The sequence below is a fragment of the Chiloscyllium punctatum genome, chromosome 2, assembly GCF_047496795.1.
Source record: "Chiloscyllium punctatum isolate Juve2018m chromosome 2, sChiPun1.3, whole genome shotgun sequence".
NCBI classification, from domain to species: domain Eukaryota; kingdom Metazoa; phylum Chordata; class Chondrichthyes; order Orectolobiformes; family Hemiscylliidae; genus Chiloscyllium; species Chiloscyllium punctatum.
The window spans coordinates 148,779,088-148,802,592 of NC_092740.1; the positions used below are offsets into that span (position 1 = coordinate 148,779,088).

Here is a 23,505-nt window from a genome sequence, read left to right on the forward strand (position 1 = left end):
TTGGGAGGAAAAAATATTTTGTCACTGCATTTCGGGCGGCACGGTGGCACAGTGGTTAGCACTGCTGCCTCACAGTGCCAGAGACCTGGGTTCAATTCCCACCTCAGGTGACTGACTGTGTGGAGTTTGCACATTCTCCCCGTGTCTGCGTGGGTTTCCTCCGGGTGCTCCGGTTTCCTCCCACAGTCCAAAGATGTGCAGGTTAGGTGAATTGGCCATGCTAAATTGCCCGTAGTGTTAGGTAAGGGGTAGATGTAGGGGTATGGGTGGGTTGCGCTTCGGCGGGGCGGTGTGGACTTGTTGGGCCGAAGGGTCTGTTTCCACACTGTAAGTAATCTAATCTAATCTAATCTAATTTTGGTTCTTTTAAATTGTGCGTTTAAGAAATTAATGGCTTCATTCTGTGTTTAAGTTTAACGGAATGGCCATGTTGATTTGAGGTCATTGGTACAATCTTCGAATTCTCCTTCTGGCTCAGTTCAAACACCACATACATCAACACAAAGACAGAGAGTAATGTGTGACTGCCCTTCAGTTCACCCAAAACAAGTACCCTGTTTCTGGCAGATGCAGTACTTTGCTGGTATTATTTGCTTCATTTGTAATTGTGGTTAATTTCAATTTTAAATGAGGAGATGTTTATCACTGAGTTGGAAAGTATATTTTTTCTGTTAGTTCAGCCCAATTGTGTGGATGGAAATGTACTATTGCACGTCAATGGGTTGATGCTAATTTAGCATTACTCTTTTTTTAAAAAAAACACTTTGGAACTGAAACCAGGAATCATGCAAGAAGAGGATATATGAAAGAACCATAGAAACCCTGCAGTATGGAATCAGGCTCTCGGCCCATCAAAACCACACTGACCTCCAGAAGAGCATCCCATCCCTGTATCACTGTAACCCTGCATTCTCCATGGCTAATCTGCCCATCCCTGGACACTATTGGCAATTTAACATGGTCAATCCAACTAACTTGCACATCTTTGTACTGTAGGAGGGAGCAGGAGGAAACCTACCCAGACAGTGGGAGACAATGCAAACTCCACACTGTCGCTAGAGAGTAGAATCGAACCCAGGTCTCTGGCGTTGTGAGGCAGCTGTGTTAACCACTGAGCTATGGTGCTGCACGATATCACTCAGAGTTCAAAAGGTTTTCATTTGTACAAAGGTTATCAATCGTGGTGCTTGTTGTAAGGTTCAGTTCTTTTGGATGTTGTTGTGGTCCAGATGTTGCAAGGTCCATGATTATGAGCCCGAGTACTCACCCAGTTTTGGGTTGGAGTGTCAGCCTTGATTTGTGAGTTCAAAGCCGAGAGTGGGACTTGAACCACAACCTTCTGTCTCCAATGAGCGTATGAGAGACTAAGCCACTGTTGTGAGAGTGTAATAGGCTTCTCTTATGCAATACTTGCATCACTAAAGATCTTGAGCACTTAAGATTTCCACAGTCTTCCTATTTCCCAAATAGCTATTCTCAAGAAGCCATTAGTTGCTTTCTTAAAAACCAAGATAACGTAATTTTAATCAAGTACAAACCAGTTTGCCATAATCTTATTGAATGTTGGAGCAGTCTTCAAGGGCTGAATGAATTCCTGCTACAGCAGACTAGTGTGTTTTTATGTATGTTGCCATAAATATTTCTATGTGTGTCTAGAATAATTGTGTAGCAATGATGTTAAACAATATTTTATTTATGTGATGTGAGCATTAGCATTTATTGTCTATCCCTCATTGCCTTGAGAAGGTGATGGTGAGCTTGCATTTTGAATAATGAAGTCCATCTGGTATAAGTATGTCAGTTGCATTTTGATAGAACAAAGTTGTTTGCTGGGTTATTTTTGGAGGATAATTAATAATCAAGCACAACGCTGGAGTCGCATGCAGTTAACATAGAACACAGACCATAGAACATTACAGCGCAGTACAGGCCCTTCGGCCCTCGGTGTTACGCCGACCTGTCATACCAATCTGAAACCCATCTAACCTACACTATTCCATGTTCTTCCATATGCTTGTCCCATGACGGCGTAAATGTTAAAACCAAATAAGGACAAGAGAGAGTTCCTCCATGAGGAACATTAGTGAACAAGATGGATTTTTACGACAGTCTTAATCTCTTGAATCTTCAAAAGACATCTGGGTAAGTACATGAATAGGAAAGGTTTGGAGAGTGATGGGAGAATTGCAAGCTGGTGGGGCTAGTTTAGTTCGGGATTAGGTTTGGCATGGACTGGTTGGACCGAAGGGTATGTTTCTGTGCTGTACGACTCTGAGTGATAATTTTACTTTAATTAAATTCCGCCAGTGGTTGCGATGGCGTTTGAGCTTCTGTCTCCAGAGCAGTTGTCCAGACCTTTGAAATGCTAGTCCAATAGTAATGTCGAAAGCATGGTTGTAATTCTGTTTCCTATCTACCAGGTAACCAGTTTGGCACAAGTTACAGAAGCCACCATATTTCTTCAAGAGTTATCGCTAGCATTCCTCCGCCATGCTCATTTTTGGAAATCAGAGCTCGCCCAGATATCTCTGCAATTGCTGTGTGTTTGTGAAGTTAGCCTGAAAATCACAGGAGAGCTCTCCTCACTTATTCACCAAATTCAGATGATTGTCGACAATGTTCCTGAGGTAAGCAGATGGTGAATTTCCAAGTATTGTAGCAAATGACATAAATTGTGACAGATTATGGTGGAAGGCACAAGTGAATTTCATTCGTTCCATTTTCCATTTAAAAAGAAAACCAGGATATAAAAGTAAAATGTCAGAAGTCCAACAGGTTTATTTGAAATCACAAGTTTTCAGAGCGCTGTTGTATCGTCGGGTGAAGTTATTTGAGATTTCAAATAAACCTGTTGGTCTATAACCTTGTGTCATTTGACTTCTGACTTTGTTCACCCCAGTCTAATACCAGTGCCTGCACATCAATAGTAAAATGGTCATATATTCTTATTTTGTGGATATATCCTGAAGTGTTTATCAATACCTGAAGCATTCCCCTTGTAAGTAACATCATCCTCTCAACTCCACAGTGCCATAAAATATTTATAAAACTTAAATGTGAGAAGTTCTCAGAATCTCTAGAAGCATCTGCAGAGAGAGGAACAGTTCATGGTTCAGGTTATTGTCCTTTCACTGGAACTGGGCAACGTTTTATTTTCGATTTCCAGTTGCTGCAGAATTTTGAATTGTTTTCCTTTAAAATGTAGTTAAAGAGTCATACAGTACGGAAACAGACCCTTTGGTCCATTTGGTGTGCACTGACCAGACATCCCAAACTGACCTAGTCCCATTTGCCAGCATTTGGCCCATATCACTCTCAACCCTTCCTACTCACGTACCCATCCAGATTCCTTTTAAGTATTTTAATTGTACCTGCCTTCATCACTTCCTCTAGCAGCTCATTTCATACATACACACCATCCTCTGCTTTAAAAAAATTACCACTCAGGTCCTTTTTAAAATCTTTCCCTTCACATCTTAAAACTATGCCCTTTAACAGGTTTTGAGCAGATTTGTAGCTCAGTTTGAGGTTCTGGATGTCGGTTTGCTCGCTGAGCTGGAAGGTTCATTTTCAGATGTTTCGTCACCATACAAGTTAACATCATTAGTGAGCCTCTGGATGAAGTACTGGTAGTATATGCCCTTCAGTTTTGGACTCCCCCACCCTAGGAGAAAGACCTTGGCTTATCCTTGCCCCACATGATTTTATAAATTTCAACAACGTCACCCCTCAGCTTCTGACGCTCCAGAGAAAACAGTCCCAGCCTGTTCAGCCTCTCCCTGTAGCTCAACCCTCCGATCCAGACCTATTACCTTCATCCACCTATTGCTTTCTCAGATACCTTCCCCTCCAAACCCATTTCCGCCGCCCCCTCCCCATTTATCTCTCAGCCCGGGCCTGGAAGCCTCATTCCTGATGAAGGGCTTACGACTGAAACGTCGATTCTCCAGCTCCTCTGGATGCTGCCTAACCTGCTGTGCTTTCCCAGCAACACACTCTCGACTCTAATCTCCAGCATTTGCAGTCCTCACATTCTCCGAGCTTCCTTGTAAAGCTTTTTTGCGCTCTCTCTCTCTCTCTCTCTCTCTCTCTCTCTCTCTCTCTCTCTCTCTCTCTCTCTCTCTCTCTCTCTCTCTCTCTCTCTCTCTCTCTCTCTCTCTCTCTCTCGAGTTTAACAAGATCCTTTCCAAAGCAGGGTGACCAGAATGGTATGCAGGAGGGTCTTTTTTTTGTGCTCAGTGACTTGAAATTTTTTGCTTGGCTGCACATTGACTATTTACCCAGAATGAGGTGTGCACGGCACCTATCAGCCTGATGTGTGGCTGCATATTCAAACAGCTTAGCGCTTTACGCTGGGCAAGTGTGTTACATCATAGGTAGTGTCTTACTCTCTCTTTATAATGTAATTGAATAAGCGTTTAAATCACGTTATTTCTTCCTCAACAGAAATCACAACTGAGGAATTAGGGCTGCCAAGACTTCAGATTAGTTCAACTGGCATTTCAATTGTCAGGTCATTTTACCCTCTGCACATGTCACATATGGAGCCCCCTGGCTTCACATGCCTGAAACATTAATATCTTGCAGTCTCCTGCTGCTAGACCACTAACTTCATGTATTCTGGAAAGCAAGATACTTGCCTCTCCCCGTCCTTGTCTCTGAAACAAATGACTTTAATTAGAGAAGGGGGACTGGTTCTGAATTGAAATGTACTTTAAAAAGAAAATCAAATCTAATGCTCCTTATCGGTTGACATTCATAAAACAATTGTTGGCTCACCTCCAACCTTCAGATCTCTGTAACTTAACTTCTTATTTCCTTCAGGCCTTCTGAAGTCTCTGAATTTGTTTGCCCCTGTGCCAATAAGCTTTTTCGTGTGCTGTTATCTGCAGAAGCATCACTGGATGTTGAAAAATTTAGTAGCCTCCCTTGTGCCAAATAGTTCATGTGTCCCCAAAAATTGCAGGAACATAAATCTCCTTGTTTTTGCGATGTGAATTCTTGAATTAGAATGTATGGTTTTTCAGTCGTTGAACCGTATATCAGAAACTCAAATCACATTGCTTGCTTCATCTATGGGAAGAAGTTTATATATTTTTCCCAACTTCTTCATCTTTATATCAGACAAATTGTCACTGAACTCCACGGATGACAAAAGTAATGGTTTATGAGGGTTCTGTCATAGCCTTAGGTGAATGGATCGAAAAGTTTATTATGAGAGAAACTCAAAAAGCATATTCTCCAATTAAGCTTCAATTTAAAAACTTCACTGGCACTAAAGAAGGAATTGGTGACTTAATGCTAAAAAATTTTCAATTAGGGATCTTAATTGGATTGTTTTCGTTGTTTATGCATCCTTTTGATATCTGAGGTCATGATCGGATTTCACTTGGCTCTAGTTACTGATAAGTCGGTCAAGGAAGTTCTGATATTCTGAATGGGCTGCAGACTTGGTGCATCGTAATCATTTTGTCGTCATTTGTGCTCTGGTGCAGTATGATGTTTACACATCTGGTTTTCTTCAAAGTCTCTTTTCTTTAAACTGATTTGTTTGTAGAGTATTCCTGCTGAAGAAATGCTTGTGGGACTGAGCCTACTTCTGCTCCAGACTCCAGTGTGCCACCAAGAACCCATTTTAAATCTTGGTAAGATTGAACTGTTACACAATACACTTATGCATGAGGAAGAGTTAAAAGTATTTTGAGGCCACAAGGTCATTCCACGAAATCTGAAGCAAAATGATTGATAAGAAACAGGACTTTTTTTTCCCTCTCCAGTTATTCCTAAGGGTTACAAGTTGATTGAATGTTTGCAGATACTGACTAATGAGTCAGATCAAATAAAATATGAAACATTTCCTCCCAGTTGTTAAACAAAACCCAATTAGTGCTGATGCTAAAAATCTAGAGGACGCTTGAAATAGTCAGCAATTCTAATAGTACATGTGCAGCAGCACATGTCTGTCAATCTGATGTGTTAACTCTGTTTATTTCTCCCACAGTTAATCAGGTTTGTGTCTTGAATTCTTTGTTGGGTAATCAAAAACACAAGCTTGCAGTCAGAAAATAGTTGGTGAAATATTTCGGACTGGGATGAAATATCTTGAGGGTTGCTGAGCAAAAGTGACAGTGCTGTTGGAGCTTTGCATTTGACGCTCATGAGGACAGTTGCAAGCCAAATTTCAAAGCAAGCGACCGATTATGTTGCATGAAGTAAGAGTACTCCTTGCTGGCAAATTAACTCTGGCTGAGGTATTAATGTGGAGAATGAACAGTGTGCCTGTTCTTTCACCCACCCTGTTGTTTGGTTCAAAAAGCATGGTTGCTGGTCTTTTCCTCTTGCCTGTACAGGACAGGTCCCCTCTATAGCTTGTAGCAAGTGGAAGTCAGCCACATTGTGAGCCCAACTGTGGATCATAAATTGGCTGCTGGTGTAATTCTTGGCACACTAAGGGTTGTTCAGCAGTTCTATCTGATTTCACATCAAATGTTAGACATTGCAAGACTCCAGTCAATGCAGAGGGGTACACCACCAACAAGGAGGACGTAGCTAAGAAATGTGCACTATATTGACAAAATGCATGCCATTCTTGAAGACAGGTTCAAATTCACAGCCATTGGACCTTCTGCTAAACATGACCACTACTCAGTAGCAAGTCACGAGAACATTTGGTCGATTTGTGTCATAGTAACAAGCTGTCGAGTTGGGTATTTGAGAGCATCCATGCTCACAAGTCACTACATCTACATATAATGAACTAGGAGAATGTGAGGACTGCAGATGCAGGCGATCAGAATTGAGAATGTGGAGCTATAAAAGCACAGCAGGTCTGGCAGCATCTGATGAGCAGAAGAGTCGACGTTTCGGGCATAAGCCCTTCATCAGGAATGAGGCTAATACCAGAAGCGTCAATTCTCCTGCTCCTTGGATGCTGCCTGACCTGCTGTGCTTTTCTACCACTACACTCTCCACTCTGACTCTCCAGCATCTGCAGTTCCCACTTTCTCCTCTTCGACATATATATGGACTACCCAAGGAACACCAATGTGACATCTCATCACACCCAATTTTATCTGAATTAACAAACTGATTGAGACCAGGTGGAGTGAATTTCCACATATAAGATGAAATATTCCTTCCCCTCTGTGAAGCTCACATGTAACTGACATAATGATGACAGTTGCAAATCTGTGAGATATTATGAGCCTGTTTACTTAGTGGACTACTCAGCAAAGTCAGATACATGAGCATCGTGTTGTTGTATCATTGGCAAAATAGATGCAGTGCTCTTGTCTGATACTGTATTGATTGAATTTAACTGCATGAGTTGCCACATTTGAGTTCAGCTTTTTTGATACCATATGTGCCCAAATGGGATCCATTCTCACCTCAACCTATGCTATGTTTTCATCAGTTTCCATGAGGTTGCATAATTTTGATGGAATAAGCCCTAACCTTGCATGTTTTTGTAATTTGCTTATATTTAAATCATCTGATGAGATCCATTCAGTACTTGAATTGAAATAGAGTCGTCTAACAAACCTCCTTCCCTTGATGTGATTAGGAGTTCTTGACTACTATCTTCAACAAGCTTATCCTCTTGATCAGCATCCACGTTGGAATATGCTGTTTAGTGTGTAATCAGACAGGGAAAGAGTGAAGCATTGCAGTGAAAAGGAATTTTCAGTACCACAACATGAGAGAACTCAGAGATATGATTTGAGTCACAAGTGACTATGTCAGAAAACCTTGGAAAATGCAAATAACCTTGAAACTCAGGATGACCTCCAAATAGAAAATATTCTTCCAACTGTTCCCAAGAGATCAGCAACTTGCTTTTTCCTGGGAAAGAGATCACAAGTATCATTAATTAGCTATGAATTATACTGATTAATTACTTGAGGATAATGAATAGCAGTCCTAAACAGTTTAATTGTCTCAAAATAAGCAAGTCCCCAATGATAGTTGGCATTCCATAGTTTGTGATAGAGAGTTGTAGGGAGTTGCTTTGCATGGCAATGTCAGTTATTGAGCAGGTCTAACTTCCAATGAGAAGTGATAGCCTGAAACATAACTTGTTTCTTTCTCCACAGTTCCAGCCAGACCTGCTGAGTATTTCCAGCAAGCACCTACCTTCAGAGTAAGCAGTGGTTTCACTTCAGCTAGGAGAACTGAAAATTTCTGCTTGCACTTGGGGGAAAAAAACAGCTTGATTGTTTGTTCCATGTGTATTTGATTTGCAAACTGAAGAGTAACACAATGGGTAAACATACCCTATTGGCAGGTACTGGAGAGAGAGGCTGGATTCTCTGCATCTCGTAATCAATATGGATAATTGTATTTGTCTCCCTGCATAGCTTTTGGTACTTAACGATATATTAGACAGTATTACTAAGAAAGAAAAGAATATTTGACATAACATTTCTGAAGAAGGGTCACAGGACACAAAACATTAACTCTGATTTTCTCCATGGATGCTTCCAGACCTACTGAGATTTTCCAGCAATTTCTGGTTTTGTTTCTGATTTCCAGCATCTGCAGTTCTTTCGGTTTTTATACTAGAGTCTATAGTTGGCTAATTACGAGATGAAAATATAGCGGTTTCCTGTGCTGTTCACGCTTTAGTGAGAGAGGATATTTGCAAATGGAAACATAAGTCAATGAGTAGAGAAATTATCAACAAGATAAAAATGCTCATTATTTAGTATCAAAACTTAATTTATATCAAAACAGTGTACTCCAGTGCCAAGTATTGAAGCTTTGTAAGCGACTTGGCATTGTATTCATTCCACTTCTGTGATCTGATTAACATTTTATGTTAGTAGTTCGATTCAGTGAAGACCTTAGTTACAAAATTAAGTTTGTCTAAGGCTATGAGAGGGAGAAATATATTTGTGGTTTACTGCTCATGCATTGCAGTAAATGAGGCTCATTAAATGGTAATGGGCCACTCTCCTGCAGAACAAAACCCATACAAGTACATGCATATAAAATACTGTAATTGGCTTTTTTTACATGAAGAATTCCAGGCAATATACTTCATTAAAAGTTTTGTTGTTTAGACCGCAAAGACCAAACCTAAATGAAATATTCCAAGCTGATGCCTCCTATATTTCACTTGACAATTTAATTAGGCAGAAACATTTTCTCAATGGTACCTTGTTATCTATAACCGCAATTCAAAACCTTTTGAATTTTAGATTACAAACCTGCAGGAAAATTGCTTTCCTATGAAGGATGAACAGGGAGGTGGGTTGTAACTGCTTAATTCTCATGATTATTTTCCTTGTCTGAAATCTTTAATATTTATGAGTTGACCTTTCCTTATTTTAAAAACATAAGCCCAAAGTATAAATTTATGTTTAGTAGGTTTTAGGGTTGACTGGCTTTGATTTTAAGCTGCTTGATCGCTTGCAATTTGCGTCCCAAATACAGAATAAATACTTTCTTATGATTGCAATGAAAATATTTTGTACACCATTGTTAAACTTTGGAAAGTGTAGCTTATGTTCCTTTACCAATAATACTTTGTTTGTGACAAGTATTGTGGATGCTGTATCATTATCAATGCTGCAAAATCTCAAGTTTGCTTGTGATTCAACAGTTATTAAGACAACTGCTATGGTATCCATGTTTATTTTTGTGTCAGATGCAGGTTTTTATCATTTGAATTGAAAAGAGAAAAGTTGGGCAGAGTCAAAGCCTAAGGCCAGTTTTTTAAAAAAGGATCAAAATTAGACAATATAGTTGAAAATTTTAGTTTTGTAACATTGGTGAAGCCTCTGCTGGAATTTTGTGTACCAGTTCTTGTCACCCTGCTATAGGAAGGATATTAGTAAACTGGAGCGGCTTCAGAAAAGATTTACCAGGATGTTGCTGGCAATGGAGGGTTTGAGATATAAAAATAGACAGGAAAGCTGGTTCTTTTTTCACTGGAGCACAGGAGATTCAAGGGGTAACCTTCAGAGGTTTATAAAATCATGTGAGGCATACATAAGGTGAATAATAATTTTTTTCCCAGGGTGGGGGTGGGGGGGGGGAGTTAAAAATTAGAGAGCATATTCTTCAGGTGAGAGGAAAAAGATTTGAAAAAAGACATGAGGGGCAACTTTTTATTTACAAAATGTGGTTTGTGTGTGGAATGAACTCCCTGAGGAAGTGATGGATGTAGGTATAGTTACAGTGTTTAAAAGACATTTGGACAAGTGAATGAATAGGAAAGGTTTGGAGGAACATGGACCAAATGCAGGCAGATGAGACTAGTTTAGTTTGGGAACAAGGTCAGTGCGGACTGGTTGGACCGAAGGGCCTGTTACCATGCTATATAACTCTTTGTATATCAAAGTGCAAAAGTGACCATCTGTTTGGTTGTTTTCCCCTGTTGGTAAAATACTAATTCCTTTCACGGCTTCTGAATATCAGCTTCAATTTTATCCTTCACCAGTTCTTTCTTTCCCTTCCCTTTACCCCAGTCTTTTATGTCAAAATTGTGGCATTGACCTGATATATCGATGAAGGTACTTGGTGTAATTTAGGCAAATAATGATTTGATCTCTGCTGTTCTGGAGGAAGGTGATATGCTACACACTAAACAAAATTCACCGTTATACACGAGAAAGCAAAAGTTATTTTCTTCATTAAGTTTATTCTGATCTTTCGTTTGATTGGAGTTGTGGGGGATTTGTGCCAAAACAATTTGACAGATAAAATCCCTTCTAATTAACACCATTAAGGACACTTTTATGCCTTTTATTCCATAAAGATGTGACACTGCATGGAAATCAAGGCTATTGAACTGTAGCTCAGCAGCCTTGGTTATTTTTCCTTTGTTCATTCATGGGGTGAGGGATTATCTGGTTATGCAGCATCTATCACTGTCATCTAATTACCCAGAGGGCTGTAAAGAGTCAATCACTTTGCTGTGGGTCTGGAGTCACATGTAGTCCAGACCAGGTAAGGATGGCAGTTTCTTTCCCTAAAGGACATTAATGAACACGTTTGGTTGTTAAGACAATGGATTCATGGGCCATCATTAGACACTTAATTCCAGATTTTTAATTTTTTGTTGAATTCAAATTTCACCATCAATAGCATTGACAATCCATCTTCAAAACTAAGGCAACTCAGAAATGTTTGTGCCTGAAACTCCTCTTCTTGTTTGATTGTCACTGGTCTGGAAGTTTGATAAGTGTTATTGCTGGCAATAATACAACAGCAAAATATTGATGTTGAAAAAAATTGCTGGAAATCTTGATGTCAGGCAGCATCAATGGCGAATAAAAGACTTAATATTACAGACCAGTGACCTGAGTGTTCTGTTGATGCTGCCTGACTCTAGCAGGTTTTGTTTTTATTTCTATTCTGAGCATTGTGGGTTCATTTCATATTCAGACCACCATCTGTTGCTATGACTTGCTTAATGTATAAGAAGTTAAGCATAGATGAAAACTCTCAATGAGGTCACAACATGAAAAAAGGTCGTTCACTGAGTGTTTGCTTTTGGAAGAGATATCTGCATGTGTCATCAGTAAGTAAACTCCATTTTAACCGTGAAAATTCACCAACATTGAAAGACCACCTTAAACTACTGACTACCCAGTCATAAAACTATTCTTCATCATGATTCTGGTATTTTCAGGAATTTAATGAAACATCAAGCAAAGGAAACCTGTTGAAACACATGCAACAATAAAGTTTTATTTTAAGAAGAACCAAAGGACTGCGAATGCTGAAAATCAGAAACAAAACCAGAAATTGCTGGAAAAACTCAACAGGTCTGGCAGCATTTGTTAAGAGAAAGCAGAGTTAAGGTTTCAGGTCCAGTGATCCTCTTTCAGATTGAATATTTTATTTGAATATTACTCCAGTCACACAACTTCATAGGTAATAAATGTTTCCATTGTTAAAGGTAAATGACTCAGAACAATGTTCTCACATCTTGCAGTTTGGAGGCTTCTTCACCAGTAGTAAGACCACCCATCATTGTTCCCAATTTTTTCTGTATATAAAAATACAATAAAATGATTGACGTGTGGCTCTTTCTGATATTGACAGCACTGAAGATCCTCTCTTTGTCATCTGTGCACAATCTGCTCAAGGCAGCTCTGATACTGGTGATGCCATTACTTCAGATAGCCTCCTCTGTTAACTATACATCAAGTGCAGAGGTGGGACCAGCCACCCAGGAACTGGCTGAGAAACTCCTTGATATTATCCAGAATGAGGAACGAAAAGACTTGTCTAGCAGATCGAAGGTAAGGGAGAGAAGATGGTTTCTTTGAGATTAGATTTATGAAATAGTGTAACCAATAAAGGTGCTGTGAGTAAAATCAATATCTTAATCAAACTCATCTAATATTTAACGGCATGTTTTTGTTCTACAAACCACACTGACTTGCATCTTTCCACAGATGTTTTCTCACAGAAAACTTGATGACAAGCCACATAAAGAAGTATTAGGATAAATCACCAAACTTTTTTGAAGAGATGGCTTTAAGACCCATTGAGTTTTTTTTTGTTCGATTTAATTTATTAGTGTCACATGCACCTGGGTACAGTGAAAGGTTTTGTATTGCATGCAGTATAGGCAGATCATACCGTACAAAGATCACCTGAAGAAGGAGCAGCGCTCTGAAAGCTTGTGATTTCAAATAAACCTGTTAGACAATAACTTGGTGTTGTGTGACTTCTAACATTGGATTTGAAGTGGACCTCAAGGCAGACGGGTTTAGAGATGGAATTCCTAAGCTGAGGGCCTTTTGTGATCAGACACATTTTTATGACTTAAATGTGTAAACTTAGTTGGAAAGTCCTCATTCAATACACTGAGAATAATTAAATAGGCAATGGTTACGAGTTTTGATTTTAAATGTCTATGCAATGCTTAACACAATTTTGTGTTTTTGCATCTCTTGCCAAGTTCAATACAGCTTGATAATCAATTGCTTAATGTGACTGTTACAGAAGCTTTCTGCGCAATAAAATCTGACAAAAAAAATGCAATGAAGGAGCAGGCTGCTTGATTTTGAACGGGAAGTTGAGGAATGAATGTTTGGATACTAGGGAGCAATACTCTGTTCCTCCTTTGATTGAACCCCAACAATTTCCTCTGAAAGTTGTACTTTATACTCATTGGTACTTGTTACTTAGTCTTGGTACTCATCTGTGGACCCTCACTCTTACATTTGAGTCTTGTATTTGAAGATGTTGTTACCTTTTAAAACATTTCATTGTGTGCCAATCTCTGGTGACTTTTAACCAATTGTCCCCTGGGGATTTAATATGGAGTCCTCCATGGGACAGATAATGTGAATGAAAATTCAGAGTACCTCCAACAAGATTGGAGTTTGTGTCAATTAATTTTAAATCTAGGCTAATTTTGGAAGAAAGTGGGAAAAGCCATTTTCTCTTCCTTCATTCCCACTTTCCATTTATTTTGTTAAAATCTTGCTCCTAAGTACCCACAATTTCATACCTTGGGTTACCCTTTTAAATTTTGTAAATCCGTGTATAGCTTACCATTGCTTGAAATATGTTTGTGTTTTGTTTTCTCTTTTAGCCTTCTTGTGAACTTTTATTCCCTATAACTAGTTGGTATAAAACTATTTTTGCAACTTGGAAACTTTTGGATGATTTCAGTACGGATGTGAAAGCTGCTTCTGTTTGGCTGTCTTCTATCAAGTCAACATTGGCTCTGAATGACAAAGTTCCTGAACACATTGCTCTCGTGATTACCTATATAATTTTAAAAGAGGATGCAGAGTGTCTTCGTATTGCTCTGGATACTGCCAAAGACTTGGCAAAAGCTGATGCTTCCCAGGTAACAATTCTGCCAGCATTAAATCAAACGTAAGAATGTATGTAGAGAAAAAGTTCACAGGACAGTAATTCCACTGGTACAAAAGGTTAGTCAAGAAAGTTCCTATTGGATGAAATACTTCACACTCTGACTATTGCTGCCAGAAATATTTGTTGTATGCCATGCTGTATGAGGTAAGGAGTGATTCACCTTGGCAGTGTGTAAGAAATGAAATATTTATTCTTCAATTACTGGCTGTTCAAGCTGACTCTGGAGATGAAATTTCTGCCTTCAGTTTTAGTTAAAAAAAAATTTGAATAGCTAGACCTATTTGTGTAAAGTTTCTTCTGCTGAAGCGATGTTTTATCGATGGAAATGGGGAGTCATATTTAATGAATACAGGTCATTCTGCTGTAATGCATGTTTTGTCAGAGCAAGTTGGGTATAATGCGATTGATGAATTTTGGATGTTGTTTGGGTAATGCAAACTTTCTACTGAATGTGTACAATGATTTTTTATTAACTATCTTCTGCAGTGCAGTTTTCTATAGCGGTTTTCCATAGTGCTGTTTTCTTTGACAGTTTTCCATAGTGCTGTTTTCCATTGTGCTGTTTTCTGTAGCAGTTTTCCATAGTGCTGTTTTCTATAGCGGCTTCCATAGTGCTGTTTTCCATAGTGCTGTTTTCTATAACGGCTTCCATAGTGCTGTTTTCTATAGCACTTTTCCATAGTGCGGTTTTCTATCGCGGTTTCCCATCATGCGGTTTTCTGTAACGGTTTTCCATAGTGCAGTTTTCTATAGCAGTTTTCCACAGTGTGGTTTTTTATAGCAGTTTTCCGTAGTGCGGTTTTCTATAGCAGTTTTCCGTAGTGCGGTTTTCTATGGCAGTTTTCCGTAGTGCGGTTTTCTATAGCAGTTTTCCGTAGTGCGGTTTTCTATAGCAGTTTTCCACAGTGCGGTTTTCTATAGCAGTTTTCCACAGTGCGGTTTTCAGCAGCGCGAGGTTGCAGAGGAACATAACTGTCATGTTATAGCAGAGCAATGTGTAATTTCTTTTCAGCTGTTACAGTAATTCGGTTCCTTCCATTCCTTATCAATTGTAGGTACCACATCTCATTTCTGTTCTGATGTTTAAGTTGGGAAGACCACTGGAACCAACCCTGTATCATGCTATTCTTTATACACTTCCTGCACTGGGCACACACAAGGTTTGTTTCAAGAAATACTAGTAATCGCATTGACTAACACTTGATTACTGATAGCATTACTACTTGAAAACCTAAGTTAATGTAAAGCTCCCAGATGGAGTGAAATGTATTGATTGAAAACTGCAGCCTTTTTCACAACTATTTCAACGTTAGTGATGTCTTGAACAGAGCTGTCTTCTAACTCAGTCCTTACCTTCTGATGTTAGGTTTGTGTAGCTCAGATAATTCGTGCTTTACAAATGCTGTGGAAAACAACACGTCTTAAAGCTGTGTCTCTGCGTCTGATGACAATTCTATGGGAAAATCAGGTGAGGAAACTTTTTGTATTTGGATGTAACATTGTTCATCAGTTCCATCATTTTGAGTGTTAGTCATGGTTTGTTCTGTTAGTGTGGGGTTTGAGTAACAGTGTGCAGGAGACGTCAAAGTAAAGGCTGACCATTTAGAAAATAGAAGTCCATGACTAGTTGTTCTAATTGGACAATGAGCAGAATTGAATGTGTGATTTAAGTGATCAAATAGCTGTATTTTATGCTGTTTGACTTGACCATTCAGTTGCATGAATTATTCTGAATGGGTGCATATAATATCCACTGTGCCAGCCAAATAAAACCTTCTGGAAATTCAGTTTTCTTGCGTTAAAGTGTGGATTTTTTCACTCTTTAATGACCCCAAACTAGTTCTTATAGCACGCTAATGTGTTGTCCACTGATTTAGTGCATTTTTATTGTTCTGTGAGAATATGATAGCGAAGTGACTGTACAGCTATTCATGTACACTGTTCTGAGCCACAAGATTCGGAAACCATGATGTTCTATCACCACTGCGAAATTCTAATATGTGACTGGTATCTTATGAACTTAATTTGTTATGTTATTTTCCAACACGCTATCGAAATATAGTTTTGTACTTGATATTTGGGGAAATAATGTTTCCTGTTGTTATTTTATGCATTAATGGTGTTTGTTTTTAAAGTTTGATGGTAATATCGATTTCTAAATGATACTTTGTTCTTAATTATTTACTTTGAATCCTTTTGATGTACAATTTCATTTTGTTCATTTCTTAGGATCGTGTTTATCCAGAACTGCAAAAGTTCATGGCATTAGTTGATGTGCCCTCAGTATCATGTGTTAAAGAGGACCATTGGGAACAGATGATCGCCAAAGCAGCGACAATCAGGGACATTTGCAGGAAGAGGTGAGAATATCACTTTTAAAGAAAGAGATTTTGTATATTGCTGAAAACAGAGATGTATTACCAAAGTTTTTCATCCTTCACTTCTGAGGACAAATGGAAGAATGCCCAGATTTTATTGATCAAAATTGCAGTCAGTTAGATTATAGTTATATTATGTAATTAGTAAAATAAATAGAATGTTGTTTGGAGGGGAATTGGTTGCAAAAGTAAGGGTCGTTTTTATTCAGTTATATAGGGCATTTATGGCACCATGTCTGGTCTCCCGTTTAAGAAAGGATGGAAATATAGAACATAGAAACATAGAACATAGAAGAATGCAGCGCAGTACAGGCCCTTCGGCCCTCGATGTTGCGCCGATCAAAGCCCACCTAACCTACACTAACCCACTATCCTCCATATACCTATCCAATGCCCGCTTAAATACCCATAAAGAGGGAGAGTCCACTACTGCTACTGGCAGGGCATTCCATGAACTTACGACTTGCTGAGTGAAGAACCTACCCCTAACATCAGTCCTATATCTACCCCCCCTTAATTTAAAGCTATGCCCCCTTGTAATCGCTGACTCCATACGTGGAAAAAGGTTCTCACTGTCAACCCTATCTAACCCCCTAATCATCTTGTACACCTCTTGTACATATGTTGGAAACAGTTCAGAAAAGATCTATGGGATTTGAATGTAGAGAGGTCGGTTGTTTGATAAGAAAACGTTGCATCTGCTAGACATTCGGGGAGTAAGAGGTAACTTGATTGAAACATACAAGACTCTGAGGGGATTTGACAGGGTGTATGTGGAAAGTTTCCTCTTGTGTGTAGATCTAAAATTCTGCTAAAAATAAGGGGTGGCGCATTTTTGACTGCGAGAGCAATAATTGTTTTGACAGCTTTGAGTCGTAGAGGTCTACAACATGGAAGCAGGCCCTTTGGACTGACTTGCCCAGTTTTCATGATTAAAACTAGTCCCATATGCCGAGGTTTGATCCATAACCCTCCATACCTAACCCATCCACGTATCTGTCTAAATGTTTCTTAAATGAGGAAATTGTACTCACTTGTACCACTATCCCCGACATCCTGTTTCAGACACTCACCACCGTCTGTGTGAAAAAATTGCCCTTCTGGACCCTTTTGTATCTCTCCCTTCTCACCTTAAACCTCTGCTCTCTAGTTTTGGAATACCCTACAATGGGCAAAAGCTGTTGGCTAATCTACCTTAACTATGCCTCACATGATTTTGTAAGGTTACCCCTCAGTCTTCTGTGCTCCAGAGATAACTGTCCCAGCCTATCTAACCTCTCCTTATAACTCAAACCTTCCAATCCAGGTACCAAACTAGTAAACAAGGAGAAAGTAAAGACTGCAGATGCTGGCACTCTCTAATCAAACTAGTAAACTTTTTCTGCACTTTCTAGTTTAACAATATTCTTTCTAGGGTCTTTATAACTCTCTTCCTCGAAAGGAGGTGGAAGCACAGTCTTTGAATATTTTTACGGCAAAGGTATGGACATTCTTGATAAGTGGGGGTGAGAGGTCTCGAGGTCAGCAGAAATGTGGAGTGATCCGATCTGCTTTGCTACCTTTGATGGAGCAGGCGAAAGGGACTCAATAGCTCTCTTCATGTTCCTGCTCCTAACCTGTATGTTTGTAAAACAAACTATACTTTGTCAGGAGAAAAGAATTCTGATTGGTTGGCGAGTCAAAGCTGATTGGCCAAGATGTTGCTATGTAGGAAGCAAGGGGAACTACAGATTCCCCATGCTTCCGGGTAATTTCAGAGCTGCGCAATTCTTGGACTTTTGATCTTGTTTGCAGAGAGTGGATCCCTGCTTAACAATATCAGTTGCTTCTTGCAAGTGACAGTGGAGTCAAATTTTGCTCTTGAATGAATTTTGCTCTTAAATTGGTTGTTAATGTCGCTATTAGCATACTCTGGATTATTCAGCGAGTGCAGACTAATTGTGAGATCACATGTAAACGTAGATACTGTATTTTCTTTTGGATTTTGGACATGCAGGCATTAGACTTTAAGTTTGTATAATCTTTCCAAAATGAAAGTTTTCCAAAAGTAAAAAGTTTGCCCTGGGACAGAGCTTCAATTTTGGATGCCCCATGTCCCACATGAAATGAGAAGAGGTATTTGCTGAGATTGAACCTCTTTCTCTCAGTTGTCCCACCTCAAACCAACATTGAAGACAGAACCCCTGGAACCTGTCTTGTGGATCATCATAGAATCCCTACAGCGTAGAAACAGGCCATTTGGCCCAACAAGTCCACACCGACCGTCCAAAGAGTATCCCACCCAGACTCATTCCCCGAACCTATTACTTTACATTTCCACTGTCTCATGCACCGAACCTACACGTCCCTGAACACTATGGGCAACTTAGCATGGTCAATTTACCCTATAATTCACATTTTTGGATTGTGGGACAAAACCGGAGCACCCAGAGGAAACCCATGTGGACATGGGGAGAATATGCAAACCCCACACAGATAGTCACCTGAGGCTGGAATCAAAGCCCGGGTCCCTGGCGCTGTGAGGCAGCAATGCTAACCACTGAACTACCTTGTCACCCTAGCATGGATCTAGCAGGTATTATGGAAGACCTCATAGCTTGCCTCACAAAGTCTGGTGGCATCTCTAGGTCCTGTCCCCATCAGACGCATGCATTTATAAATTTTTGTAAAGATATCAGTGAGTCCTTCTAATTAAGTGCGATTATGTCAACATAATGCACATCATTGTTTGTGAGGGTTTTAAATTCATGTCTGTCGGATCTTGCTTTAAGCATGTTCTCTGACCTTTGCTGAAAAGAAAGCTGCAAAAATATTTGTTGGACTTGTGTGAGCATTCTCTGCTGCCCTACCATTTCTGGACTCATCCTCTTTATTAACTGTGGGATCATGTGCATATTGACCACCTCTGACAAACAAAGGTCTCATCCCAACACAGTTAATTGTATCAGTGACTTGTCGAGTATAAGTTAATCAAATAATTCACTGAATTACACGAGCCAATTCTGAGATTTTTCGATGATGTACTCCTTCACTTTCACTACTGGTGCGTGTGACTACCATGTTGATAGCAGCTCATTATCTGTCAATGTTGCAAGCTTATTTACAAATATGCCACTGACATGTATTCTGAGTTGATATATCATGACGTTCTAGATGTTTAGTTATTTTCTGACTCTGTATTCACTTAACTTCTGAAGTTAGCAATTAACAGACACAATCAGTTTTAATGGCCCCATGTATGTCTCTGTTGATGGTGTAGCAATTGGGTCCCTTCCAAGTTCAGTGCACATTCATGTTTTCTACAAGAACCCACACATTTCTGATGCAGTGAGCCCTAACCGCCCACCCCATGCTTATTTGCAATGTATAGATGAAACATTTGCAATCTTCATGTCTGTGATCCTGTGTAAAGGTACCCTTATTAACGTGCTCCATCCTGTGCTCAATTTCATTTTGAGATGGCGAATGTGCTTCCTTTCCTTAATGTGAAAATGAACAAATCAGTTAATGGTTTCTCTACTATTGCCTACTGCAAGTCCCCATCAATGTAGTTGGAATTAATATAAATTTGCAGACTATAAGACTGGCCTCATAAGACATCTTGTAAATGACACCTTAGCCATCTGCTCCCTTTACAAGCTTGACACAGAAGAACAGCTATCCTGTGGGATAAGGGCAATCCTGATTAGATCTTTGTTGGTGTGTCACACTCAAACCTGCAAACCTACATTCCCTTTTCATATTTTCATTTGTAGGTCTTACCAGCATGGAGCTGATATGTTGGCAGCAATCTCCAAGGTCCTGAATGAATGTACAAGACCCGACCAGGTCACCCCCGCCGTTCTTGTCCTTCAGGGACTGCATGCATTATGTCAAGCTGAGGTACGTTTGGTTAAATTGGTTCATGTTGGAGATTGCGGAGTGCAGCTGAATATTTGCTTGATATTTTATCCTGTTTTACACTTGCATAAGAGGTACAGAGCACATGACATTTATCTTGAAATTAGGGTTAATTTTAACTTTAAATGTAAGACCTAAATCAATTATAATTATAGCGCGAGTTTTAGGAGTCCTTCAAAAGTTTGCTCATCTCGATACATTATAGGCTCATTCCAGCTATTAATATGTTTTCACAATTTACATGTAAATTTTGCACAACTTATTAATTTTATGATAAGCACAAAATAAATAATACTTAATAAAAGCATTGGTTTTCAGTCAATCCATGTTGGGATACCAGTTCATGACACTGACTGACAGCCATGGGGAATGCGGAGTTATGGGGATAGGGAAGAGGGGTGGGTATGGTGGGATGCTGTCCAATGTGGACTTGATGGGCTGAATAGCCTGCTTCCACACTGTAGGGATTCTATGAACAAATGAAAGCTCTAAATAATATCGACAACTGATGCACAAAGGCCTGTTACGTACAGGGAATGAATGTTGAAGTGGGCAGTATCGTCAAGCTTAGTGAGTCTGGTTGGCGGTGTCCCCATCCAGGCTAGTGCAGAGTATTCTATCACACACTCCTGACTTGTGCCTTGTAGATGGTGGGCAGGCTTTGGGGATCAAGGAGGCAATTTCCTCACTGCAGACTTCCTAGCAGAATTCTGACCCGGTCTTGTACCACATTTTAGATTTATGTTCCCTCAGCCAATTCTCATGTCCACGTCAATTATCCTCTGAAATTTTGAAAGGGAAATGCTTTCTCTAAAATAATTTTTTAAAAAACTTTGGGGAATGTGAAGTGTTTAGAAATGAGCAAAAGTGTGTTGAAGTGTGGACTGTGAATGTCTTGCTGGACCTGTCTGGTTCTTGCTCCCCTTTTAGGTGGTGGATATTCGTTCCACATGGTGCGCTTTGTCCCCAAAGCTCAACTCTGACACACGACCTCTGGTTGTCAAGGCCCTGACTGAACTATTTGCTCTCGTTCCTTTGCTCGCTGTGAAGTCCACCGAATATGAGGTAAGGAGTGTTCGTTGCTGAAGAAGGCAATCCGAGGTGTAAACAGAAATGGATTAAAAGAAAGGAATGCTTCCTCAAAATAAATCGCAACTCTCGCACCCTCAAAGTAGTGAAAAGCAAATTTACCATTGAAAGGCAAAGAATGTGCAGCAGTTTTCTGGATAGAGTAGTGGGAGCAAAAACCCAGTTTAATGTAAGGATACTGCGCTGAGATCATTGTAGTTTCTGAATGAAAAGTTTTCCTCTCTTTCAAAATCATAAAGATGAGATCCATATCAGTTTTTTTTTGAAGATTGTTGTCAGAATTGCTGAGACCTTCATGCTAAAACTACATTTTCACACTCCACTTTTAAACTGAATATCAGATGACGCATTTTACACAAGCTGATACATTTTTGGTAAAAGCTGGATGAATTTCCAGCCAGGAACAGCAATGAGCCTTGCTTTGGAATGCATGTCTAATGCCGAATTTTGGAGGTGTACCTGATTGGCACGTGGGGAAGGAATTGAGGAAAAGTTTAACTCAACCTTTTTACTCCAGGCTTAATGGATTGAATAATGCCCATGACAGAGTGGTTTATAAATGGACAATGGAAACAGCAGGTCTAAGCTTGTTTTCCCTAGTTTGACGCTATTCTTGAAGCCAACAAACAATGTGACGATCCAGACTGCAGGTTTGTGGAGATTTTTCTCATGTTGTGTCACCTCTTGCAAGCTTGTCAGCTCATTTGGCACTGAAATTTTCATCCATCCACTTGTTATCTCGAGACTATGTTGGTGTAATCCTGGCATCTGTGCCACCCTCCAATAAGACAAGATCATTGTAACCTCTGCTGCCCATATCCTTCCTTACTGTAAGCCCTGTTTACGTATCACTCTTGAGTTAATTGTACGTCAGTCGACTTTAATTATTTGCAGGCAGAGGCATTAATTTAATTTTGACTGATCATAATGACGGGGTCAGTTAGCTCAGTTGGCTGGACAGTTGATTCACAATGCAGTGGTGCATGTTGGGTTTCTTAAGTGACTGAGGTCACATTGAAGGTCTTATCTTCTCATCTTCAACTGAGGCATGGTGATCCTTGGGTTAAACTCACCAGCAGTCATCTCTCTAATGAAAGAACGGTTCAGTGGGACTATGATGAATTTACGTGCTTTACCTGCTGTTGTAAACTTGTGTATGAGCGATATCAAGAGAAACTCTTCTCCCTCCTGCAATCTGGCAGAAGACACCAGAGCATTCTGTCTCTCACTGCCGGACCGTGCAACAGTTTCTTGCCCCCAGCCATCAGGCTCCTTAACACGATAGGATCAGACCCTTTTCCGTCGGAAATTCTTTGCATAACTTCAAATTGCTGCTATTAATTATCATCCTTTGGAGAGAAGGAGGAAGAGAGGAGACCTGATCGAGGTGTACAAAATAATGAGAGGAATAGATAGAGCCAATAGCCAGAGACTTTTCCCCAGGGAAGGATTGACTGCTACGAGAAATCATAGTTTGAAGATATTAGGAGGAATGTATAAAGGAGAGGTCAGAGGTAGGTTCTTTACGCAGAGAGTTGTGAATGTGTGGAATGCGTTGCCAGCTGTGGTGGTGGAAGCAGTGTCATTGGGGATATTTAAGCGACTGCTGGACATGCACATGGAGAGCAGTGAGTTGAGGGGTGTGTAGGTTGTTACTATATTTTACATTAGGATTAAATCTCGGCACAACATTGTGGGCCAAAAGGCCTGTTCTGTGCTGTACTTTTCTATGTTCTATGTACACAATATTTTGCACTTCTTACGCACTTTATGCTGCCCTGTGTATGATCATATAGTTTGTGCTGTCCCTGTAGCACCTCAATTCTCGAGGAACACTGTTTCATTTTTTTGCCATATCAGTTGTATATGGTAGAAATGACAAATAAAATCTACTCTCTCTGCTCTACTCTCCATTAAAAACTAAAATATGGCCACGAAATATTGACACTGCTTTCTACCCACAGATGCTGTCAGACCTGCTGAGTTCCTCCAGCAATTTCTCTTTTTGTTTCGAACGGTTAATTAAATGGTAGGGTGTGGTTGAGTTGTGAACTGTATGTGTTGGAGGATTTACTGTGCACATAAGCAAGAAGCTCAGAAAGGATCGGCTCCAGTATCATCTTTCATTATCTTTCCGAGATTGATATGGAGATGCTGGTGTTGGACTGGGGTGTACAAAGTTTAAAAAATCACACCACACCAGGTTTATAGTCCAACGGGTTTAATTGGAAGCGCAAGCTTTTGGAGCACTGCTCCTTCGCCATCTTATGAAGGAGCAGTGCTCTGAAAG

The 23,505-nt window shown here is 39.8% G+C and overlaps 1 protein-coding gene across 3 annotated transcripts in view; it reads left to right on the forward strand.

The window, feature by feature from the left end:
• Positions 1–23,505, forward strand: part of focad (focadhesin) — a 189,461-nt gene that overhangs the window by 47,751 nt on the left and 118,205 nt on the right. For all 3 annotated transcript variants that reach the window (XM_072590215.1, XM_072590210.1, XM_072590222.1), the window contains exons 8-16: positions 2,421–2,627; positions 5,558–5,645; positions 12,055–12,254; positions 13,559–13,819; positions 14,904–15,008; positions 15,215–15,316; positions 16,078–16,208; positions 19,982–20,108; positions 21,057–21,191. In XM_072590215.1, coding sequence (XP_072446316.1) covers positions 2,421–2,627; positions 5,558–5,645; positions 12,055–12,254; positions 13,559–13,819; positions 14,904–15,008; positions 15,215–15,316; positions 16,078–16,208; positions 19,982–20,108; positions 21,057–21,191 — 1,356 coding nt within the window. The remainder of the gene's footprint in view (positions 1–2,420; positions 2,628–5,557; positions 5,646–12,054; positions 12,255–13,558; positions 13,820–14,903; positions 15,009–15,214; positions 15,317–16,077; positions 16,209–19,981; positions 20,109–21,056; positions 21,192–23,505) is intronic.